Here is a 10163-nt window from a genome sequence, read left to right as displayed (position 1 = left end):
CTGTAACCCTTCCATGCCTCAGTCCCTCACCCTAGCACAGTGAAAACACTGGGAACGCGACCCCAGGGCGATTCCCCGGGAGGCAGAGCGACCACCGAGCCCGCCGGTACCCTCATCCCGGGTCTAAGGTTGCTGTGCCGCCCGCAAGGTGTCCCATCCACCAGGACGGAGTCTGTCCTTCGGAGGCTCCGCCTCAGAGCCAGGCTGTCCTGGGGGGGGGGGGGGGGGGGGGGCCCATGGGCGGTCTGACTCCTGACCTCTGACCCGCTGCGGGGGGAAGGGGCGGTCACTGCCGGCAGGTGTCGTGGAAGGCTTCGAGGGTGCGGAAGTCCCTCCAGGTGGGGGGCAGGCCGTCCCACAGGAACTTCCCGCAGCGCTGGCAGGGCGCCTGGAACAGCTTTATGTAACTTCTCAGCCAGGTCATGAAGGACCGGACCACGACATGCGGCATCTGGGGCAGCTGGTAGTGCAGCAGGGCAGTGGTGGCGTGGTCTGTCACCTTCCGGAACACTTGGTAGTTGGACTTGGACCATATATCCAGCTTGCCGCCTTCCGTGTAGACGTTCTCGTTGTAGCCCTTCACGATCGTTCGGTCAATGAACAGGCTCCGCAGGACGACAATCGCTTTCAGCACCTTTCCCAAGGTCACCAGAAGCATCGCCGACGTTCCATTGGGCCTGGATAACTGGATGGACATTTCAGGAAACATCCTGTCAATGCGGCTGATCACGTCATCAACATACTGAGGCGGCAGGAGGAGCATGGTGGGCTGCGCCTTGGGCCGGCGTTTCGCAGGCGCTCCCATCTGGTTAGCAGAGCGTTTCAGCGACTGTTGATTCAGGAGGCCGGCTGCCAGGCCTGCGTGGCACTGCAGCTTGCTGGACCACTTGTAGGCTTGCAGGAGCTGGCTGTAGAGGGGGGTTTTGTCCTGCGCGGGGTCCAGGCTCAGCAGGCCGCTGTTATGGAGCGGGTGGTTCTCCAACGGCTTGCAGACCAGGTTGCTCAGACGTTCCAGCTCGTGGAGGTCCCGGTGGACCGAGTGCAGGTTGTCCCGGAAGCGCGCGATGAAGGCCTTCTCCCGGCCCTCCAGCGTCTCCCTGTTGCGCAGGCCGTCCCCCAGGCAGTCGAACACCCTGCTCACGCTGGAGCGCAGCGCCTGGATGGCGCCGATGGCCTGGGAGAAGGCCTCCAGGTTCACGCCGACGCTCAGCGGGCCCGCCATACCGCCGCCGCCGTCACCACAGCCGCTCCACTGCCGGCTAAGCGAGCGAAAGCCGCGCTCCCTGATGACGCAGCGCGCGGAGGCTTCTGGGAAATCTTTTTTTTTTTTTTTGCAAGATCCATGCTTTATAAACACATATTCTCACATGTCTGAATTGATACACAAGATTCTTAGTTCATTTTACAGATTCTGAAACCAAACTGTTCAAATGGTAAATTCTGAAACCATGGTTAATGTAGCAAATGAATATTTCAAAACAAACAAAAACGTCATCCAAATATTTACATTTAAAAAATAGACTACTTATTAAGTGTGCTTGAACAAACCATGTGTGGAATTGAATTCCATTTATTACAGAGTTAGTTCTGCTAAACACTTACTGATACTAGAGAAGACGCCCCAGCACCTGAGTTTTCAAGTGTTCCTAATGTATACTAAAAAAAAAAATAAAACATGACAAATAATTTCTGAGGCATGAACTTGAACCTCAGAAAAGGATGAGCTAGTATGTAAGGCAAATTACTTAGGGGTTAGAAGGGGTGGCACCTGGCAGTCAGTGGTTTTGCCTCTGTCTCAGCATTACCAGGTTGTTGATAAAATTCTCTAGAGGTCATTTAAATTCTGTAATCGCACCTCACTGCATTATGTTCTAGTAGTTTCACAAACTTGGGACGCTCACAAAAATATCTGGGAATACATTCCTTGAGAAGTTGGAAGGGCCTCCTTATTACATTTAGCAAAAAAAACCATGCAGTCTCTTAGAGTTCATAGAGCTTTTTCAAAATAAACTGATTTTTCAGCCCAATTAAAAACTCAAACACTTTATATTACAGGTATAGAAGTTTATAGTTAAATACAGAACTCAGCTATATATTGAAACACAATTTTTAATCCTTTACTGGTCATTCCTGGGCTGACAGTGGGAGGGGCCTGCTGCGCCCGCACTGCCTAACGCTGGTTTGGAGAGATAGTTACGTTGAGGCCTGGGGTGAGATATGAGAGAGAAACGGAGTCTGACCTCCCACGCCCACTGCAGGGGTCCTGCAGGGAGATCACCCACCACCCACCGTGGGCCTGCACAAAGATTCCAAAATCTGGGTCCTCCCGCCCTCTGGGAAACTAAACCCCTTCCCTCCCAGCCTTGAGCCTGACGGGCTAAGGAGCCCCCACGGAAAAGCCTGCTCAGTGAATGCCTTTGTGTGAAGGCCCCAGCAACACAGGAATTGGCACCAGGAGAGAAATAAAGAAAGTGAGAAAGGTCTGGGGGCTGAGGGCACAGGTGTCAGAGGCAGTGACCAGAGGGGCACCGAGTGGCCTGCCCAGCACGAGGCCAGGGACACCCTCGGGGGCTCCAGGCTTCAGCACCCCCACTTGTGCACGACAGGAGTCCTCCCCCCCAGTGCCACATGCTGGACAGGGACGAGGGGACACCCTGCTACACTGTAATTTTCCATGTACACTTTACGCTCAATATTGCATTCGTTCCAGGTGTGCAGCACAGCGGTTGGCCATTTATACAGCTCACAGTGATCGCCCCACAAGTGCAGCCCACCTGGCAGCACCGGGGTTACCAGTGCTGCTGACGCGTTCCCGGTGCTGTGGCTCCTGCTGCACCGGTGTGGACCACCCCAGCCACAGCAGCCACGCCGCCTGCCACACGCGTGGAGCATGGCGTGTACAGGCGTGGTGGACAGCAACCCTGGGCGGTGGTATTTTCAGTTTTATTTTACTAATCACCTGCCATTTAACACCTCCCCACTGGGGAAAAGTGGAGGGAGAGAAACAAGTCTCTATTTTTATAAAGTTGTACCCTTTCTCTCTGCATGTCCTTACTGTGTGTGATTTTACAAGATTGAAAATATTAAAATCCCAGGTTGACATGTTTGCACTTGCCTTACTTCACAAACTTCAGAGTGAGCCTTTAAGAACACGAGCAGCTACTTGGCTTACCTGCATCTAAACAAAGAAAACCCCGGAGCAGTCCCTCCCGGAGCCCGACTCTGCCCAAGGCCAGCCCGCTGCCCCCCAACTTCTCCCTCAGAGTGTCAGTGGCCTCAGAACAGCTTTGTTTGGTCTCTATTTCAAGCCAAAAAGTTTCTAAAATTCTAGCGTGAAGTTCAAAGCACCTCACTTCGCACTTGCGAATTTTAAAAAGTAGAAAATGCTGGGCAGTTATGCGATCCACTAATTTATTGTTATTTTCATTTTACAATTTGAGAAATGGAAACTCAAAAGTTTTCACTCGGATATTAAACGCTGGCCAGTGTGCATGCCATAAATGAGTAAACTGAGGCTCAGAGAGATGAAATGGCTCGCCGAGGCCACACACACAGTGAGTGGAGAGGCTGGGCCTGCGCGCAGCCAAACCTGAGGGCCAGTCACGGGGAGCTAATCAGCCGGAAGCCCAAGGACGACACCTCCAGGGACCACGTGCATTTGATGGGCCCATTTACCTTGAACCAAGCCCGTAACTGTGACTTTTCAAATGTTAGCGGATAAGCAGGAACAGAGAAGCATCCTCCCATCCGCCACTGCAGACCACCCCAGGCCCAGTGCAAACAGCTGCTGCGGCTCTTCCCTCCACGTGCCGGACTCTGGCCCATGGGTTTTGTTTAGTGACTGAGGGAGCCCAGGTTCTGGCCAGCGGTGCCACCTGTGTGCCTTGCAGGCCAAAGTGACTGGGACACACATAACTCACTTCCCCGCCCCTCCAAGGAGGGGAGCCGTCCATGGCCCATACTGACCAAGTGCTGTTTATGCACAGCCTTTGCCAGACGCTGGGGGAAGCAGGGGTCAAGAAGTACTTGGGAACGATGCCTGAGAGGAATGATGAGCCCTCACCTTTGTCTTTCAAGCATTGCTTGCCCTGGCTGGTTGCTCAGTGGTTAGAGCAGCGGCCTGCGGACCAAAGGGTGGCAAGTTCGATTCCAGGTCAGAGCATGTACCTCGGGTGCAGGTTCCCCAGCCCTGTAGGAGGCGTGCAGAAGCAATACATCGGTGTGTCTCTCTCACATTGATGTTTTCTCTCTCTCTTTCTCCTCCTCCTCCCTCCCTTCAATTCTCTCTCAGAAATCAATGGAAAAAAATATCTTCAGATGAGGACTTGAAAAAAAAACGACACTCACTGTTCAGTTGGGGAGAGGAGATAACTGTGGAAAGACATATAACAAGACAAAGGCGCCAAAGGGTGCGCGTGGTGGGTGGGGGTGGCCAAGGCCGCTCACAGGGTGAGGGGAGACAAAGGTGGCTGGAGCAGCGTGTCGGACCACATAGTGATGAAATCAGCGGAGAAGAGCTGTGCTCTGGCTCTAAGGCTGCTCCTCCCAGGAGGCCAATCCAAAGGTTTCCTCCAGAGGGACTTTCCGGAGGACAGAGCGGTTAGATAAGCACCTTAGGTGGGATACACACAGAACATTCAGCCGAACGTCACTAGACTCTTGTTTTCTTGCTGCTGATCCTCACCCAGGATTATTTCCATTGATTTTTAGAGAGTGGAAAGGAGGGAGGGATCATGAAAAAAATATTGCCTGTGTTTTCCCAATTTCCAAGATACTTACTCAAAATTGAAGTTTACCAGTTTCGTGGCCTCTCTAAGGTCAGCAAGGACACCTATGAAGACCCGGCAGAGCTTACCTGGAAACGGTACGTGGAGAGTGAGGGTCCTCCTCCCCGCGTGGGAAGCCACTGTCAGCCCCCTGCACAGGCCGTGTCCACCCTCGGACATCAGTTCCTGTCACCGGGCCCCACAGGGGACACCTGGTTTGTTTGTAGAATTCTCAGGGACACCCTCAGGAATAAAAAGCAATAAGATCCAGATAACCAATTATGCCAAAGCTTGCCAAGGGCACAGCGGGCAAAGGCCCTTGAGCAGATCTGCCCACCTGCCAGGTGTAAAGAATAACTCTGTCGTACCACCAGCCCCACCTCCTGCTGGGCACACCTATTCTGGTGACCGGTTTCCAAGCGAATATGCGTTCCCGTCAACGCTGTAAAATGGACCAGAGGCAATGACTTTGTTATTCTGAAAATCACTAAATTTTCCAGATCGGCTCGATTCCCTGGGCCTAGGAAGAAAGCTCACGGGCTGAGTGCCCGCGTCCGCTGGCTGGGAGCCAGGAATGGGGAGCAGATGAGGTAAACTGCATTGCTGTTTTGGTTTGGACCTGAGAGGCAAACATCTAATTTGAGAGCAAATAAATGGATTCTGCACCCGAGTAGGCTTTTAAAATAGGATTCACTCCACGGCAGCCTGAACATTAGTACGAAACACCAGCAAAATCCTGCCCATACTTAGCCCACCCCGGAGGGGACCCAACCACAGCAGATAACGGCTCTGGGTTTAGAAAAGTGCAGATGTGGGCTTCGGGCAGGGAGGCAGCTCATACGATTATGACTTGAATGAGGATAAACAGAATCTAAACGTACAGCACAGTGTGAGTTTAAACAGAAGCAGCGAACACTTACCGAGTGCTTGCTATGTGCTTAATAATGACACAATATTCCCAGCTCGTCTGGCTTTCATCTTTCTCTGCCTTTCTTCTTTCACTCAGCACAGTACCCTCTAGCTCCGTCGATGCTCTTGCAAATGGCAAGTTTTCAACCTTTTTTATGGCCGAGTCACATTCCGTTGTACATAAGCATCACATCTTCATCCGTTCTCCTGGCTCCCATTCTAATGTTTGATGGCCCTTACGGTGTGCGGTGTGCGGTGCTGCAGGGCACAGGCAGCCCTGACCTCCACCCTGGATTTCGGAGACGGTGAGTCAGCGCGTGCTGCCAGGAGGCCTGCGTGTCTTCTCGGGGTGACTCTGTGAGAAGGTATGTCTAACAGCCTGCACTGGGGCTGCAGGCACCTTTCTCCCTGCAGTTGGCCAACAAGAGCCTGGCCCCGACTCCCCTCCTTCCTGCTGGGCTGGTGACAGGAGGGCAGGGAAAGAAGTAAGAAAGCGGGGACCCTCCCAAACCTCCAGGAAGCAGCCCCCTGAGAGGAGGGGACAGAAAAAGCAGGGTTTTCACAGGGAGGAGCCCAGCAGTGTCGGGCCAGAACTGAGAGGGAGCAGGTGGGGGTGGGGCTGGCACCTCAGGTCCCACAAAACAGCAGCCAGGTGAGGGCCAGGCAGGCCAAGCGCCAGGGCAGGCCTTGTGTGGAGTTTTCATGGCAGGGCCCTCTCCTGGGTCCCCGGAGCCCCAGTCTCTGTGGACGGCCCAGCATCTGGAGCTGCCCTGTGGCTCCCTGCAAGGAGTCCAGCCGCTGAAGGAAACACCGAGCCATCAGCGGTGGTCTTGCGAGTCGGAAGCCAGTTTGGGAGTGTGGGCCGGTGGGTTCTGACGCACAGGTGCATGGTATGATGGGTAGCAATTCTGTCAACAAACATTTATCAAATACCTGCTGATGCCCTCGGCCCGGGCACGCAGGCACCAGGCTCAAATCAAGCCTTCGGCAGAGCATCGTGCACTGGGTGTGAGAACACACAACTGAGAAGCACGGCTGCCCTCGGGCACCTGCTGGACAGAAGGCTGGAACACGGGCCTGCCTCCACAGCCAAGGCTGGAAAGGTCACTGGGGTCATTGATCCAAACAGTCAATTGGTTCTGCACACACATGGTCAAATCCAGCCTGGTCACAGCCCGAGTTCTGATCCAACATCAAACCTGATTTCAGCCCTTCCTGGAGCGGCTTCCACAGGGCGAGGCAGCAGGTCAGGCGATGGCCTCCCTGGCTGGCTGCAGGGACACGCACACAGGCAGCTTCTTTGTCACCTCATACTCCTCAGGCTCACAGGCATCCAAGATAAATGAAGTAATGGGCCTGCCTCGGTCTTGTTCGGAATGGACGGACGTCGGCCTTCCTCTCCAACGGTGGTTTGCAGCGTTGCTTTAGGCAGTGGAATCCTTTTAGCCAAATAAGCCTCCCATGCAACTCTAATATTTTACCGTGTAAACAGAGCTCTCTGAGCCTGTCCGTCCTCCAGATGCCCAGCCTCCGGGCAACCTTGGAATCTCAGGACACAGCTGCTCCAAGACGCAGCCCCAGTGTTTGCCTCGGAGGCAGAGACTGCAAAGTGCCCTCCCAATGTCCCGTGGCCCTTCTTTCATGGTAACAAAATTCTAATTAGGGTGGGAATGAAGCCAACGACAAGGCAACATTTCCAGCCTGTCTTGCTGTTAGGTGAGGCCAGTGCTGTGACAAAGGTCTGGCCAGTGATGTGTAGACGGTAGTGTTATATGAGACTCCCAGGAAGGCGCCTTACAATGGAGAGTTGTACTTTTCTATCCTGGTCTTCCTCATCCCGCTGTCTGGAATATGGGCATGATGGCTGGAGCTCCAGCAGCCATGTTGGACCATTAGGTGACTTTGAAGTTGGAAGCTACGCTTTGGAGATGGTGGGGCAGAAAAGAAGACAGAGCCTGGTCTGAATGACTTCATGGCATTGTGCAACCAGTTCTGCATTGCTGTCTCAGGCCTGTGATGTGGGAAACTAAGTCTTGTGTGTCTAAGGCAACGTGGTTTAGGTTTCTGTATAATTTGCAGCTACATCAAGTCCTAACTGATACAGAACCTGTCTGTAGTTAACTTTTCTAGCACCAACTTCCACTGTGGCTCTCTTCTCACGTATATTTGGAAGAATTAGAGAGAACTAAATAGGATAAGGCCACACAGCCATATATGTGTGGGCCAAATTTATTATAAAACTAGAGGCCCAGTGCACAAAATTCGTGCACTGGGAGGGGGGTCCCTCAACCTGGCCTGCACCCTCTTGCAGTCCAGGAGCCCTCAGGGGATGTCCAACTGCTGGCTTAGGCCCACTCCCTGACTGAAGTCACACAGCTGGTTAGTTGAAGAGCAACAAATGAAACTTAAAGTGTAAGCAAACGAGTGGGTCCATCAGAGGGTCTTTTGAGTTACTTTACAATAAAGACCATTTAAGCAGCATGGTGGGGCCTTAGAGGATTTGACCTGCAGTCTCCTTCGAGATCTGAACGTGAGGCGAGGGGGCTCTGGAATCAGACGGGTGTGGGACAATTCCTTGCTCTTTCCTTTCCAAGGGTGGGGTCCTGGGTGAAATACTTCTGATTCCCTGAGCTTCAGGCTGCCTCGCACAGTGAGGGGTGAGTGCACGACAATGCATGTGAAGTCACCGCAGGAAATGCCGGTATGAGATAGGTCGCGAGTCAATCCTGTGACCCAGGCTGGGGAAATGAGAGGAATGAGGTCAGAGGCAACCCACTTGTTTTCAGAAGGACTTGAAAGTCTCCTTGGCAACCTGCCACAGAACGGAAGAGTGTGGCGGTGTTTCCGTGCACACAGCTGTGCCAAGGTGAGCAGACGCCTCTCTGGCTCTACGTTTGCTCAGCTGTGAAGGGCGACGGGCAGTGACTTCCACCCACGGCCACCGGAAGGAGCGTGGTCCCTGCTCCTGGTCATGTTTAGACTTCGCCTTCGCTCACCCTGGCCCTTTCTTAATTTTTCCAAACAAAGTGAAGAAGCACCTTCCTACTTTCTCAGTTTTCTCAGTTTACGCTGTCACTCGGGTTTCTTTCATAGTGTGGGAACTGATACCAACAGTTATGCTTGGGAGCTCTATCCCTAATAAAGGCAAAGAATTGGAACTGGAGCCCAGCCGGTGTTGCTCAGTGGTTGAGCATTGACTCATGAACCAGGAGGTCATGATTCGATTGCCCCTGGGTGGCGGACTCAATCCTCAGTACGGGGCATACAGGAGGCAGCTGATCAATGATTCTCATCATTAATGTTTCTCTCTCTCTCTCTCTCTCTCTCTCTCTCCCTTCCTCTCTGAAATCAAGAAAAATATATCTCTTCTCTCTCTCTCTCTCTCTCTCTCTCTCTCTCTCTCTCTCTCTCCTTTCCTCTCTGAAATCAAGAAAAAAATATATTTTAAAAGAATTGGTATTAGGTGATAGAGAAAAAAGACTGGCAAGCTCACAACCATGGTGGTTTTTAAAGGAAATGTGATGATTTCTAAAATCCCAGAACTCAGTGGGAGATGACATCAAGAGTTAAAACATCAGTGTATGAACAGAGTGAAAAGGCAGTGCATGGAACAGGAGATAATGTTTGCAAATCACATATCTGATAAGAGATTAATATCCAGTGTGTGTAAAGAAGTCCTAAGACTTAAAGCAATAAAAGTAACCTGGGCAAAGGACGGAAATTGACGTCTCTCCAAAGAAGACATACACATGGTCTATAAGTGTATGATAGAAGCTCAACATCACTCATTATTTAGGAAACACAAGTCAAACCACAATGAGCCATCATCTCGCACCCGTTAAGAACAAAACAAAGCAGAAAATAACAACTGCTGGTGAGAACGTGGACAAGTTGGAAACTTTGTGCATTGTTGGTGGGAATATAAAATGGTGCAGCCACTATGGAAAACAGGCTGGTTGTTCCTCACAAAATTAAAAATGGAATTACCATATGATCCAGCAATTCTGCTTGTGCATATAGAGCCAAAAGAATGGAAGTCAGGTCTCAAAGAGATATTTGCACACTCGTGTTCAAATCAGCAATATTCACAACATTTAAAAGGTGAAAGCAACCGAAGTGCCCACTGACAAAATGTGCTCTGCGTGCAATGGAATAGTTTTCAGCCGTAAAAGGAAAGACATTCTGACACATGCTACCATGTGGATGAACCTGGAGGACATTGTGCTGAGTGACATAATCCAATTACAAAAAGGGAAGTTCTGGATGTGTTCACTTATATAAAGTCCCTGGAGTAGCCATGTTGGTTGCCTGGGGCTGGAGAGGGGAGAATGGGAGTTGCTTGATGGGGATGGAGTTTCTGTTTTGGAAGATAGAAAATTCTGGGGTTGGTTTCACAACAATGTGGATGTATTTAACCCCACTAAACTGTACACTCAAAAATGGTTAGGTAGTGAAATTTATGTTATGCATATTTTACTACAATTTAAA

General features: G+C 51.5%; 1 protein-coding gene across 1 annotated transcript; it reads right to left on the bottom strand.

Annotated features, from left to right (window-relative positions):
• Window positions 1-277: 277 nt before the first annotated feature.
• Window positions 278-1222, bottom strand: LOC102428025 (mediator of RNA polymerase II transcription subunit 27). The gene has a single exon (XM_006104693.3). The coding sequence runs from the start codon at window positions 1220-1222 to the stop codon at window positions 287-289; it is 936 nt and encodes a 311-aa protein (XP_006104755.1). The 3' UTR covers window positions 278-286.
• Window positions 1223-10163: the final 8941 nt, after the last annotated feature.

The sequence above is a fragment of the Myotis lucifugus genome, unplaced genomic scaffold, assembly GCF_000147115.1.
Source record: "Myotis lucifugus unplaced genomic scaffold, Myoluc2.0 scaffold_590, whole genome shotgun sequence".
NCBI classification, from domain to species: domain Eukaryota; kingdom Metazoa; phylum Chordata; class Mammalia; order Chiroptera; family Vespertilionidae; genus Myotis; species Myotis lucifugus.
Note: the sequence above shows the minus strand (reverse complement) of the source record. Positions and strands in the feature narration are given on the sequence as shown.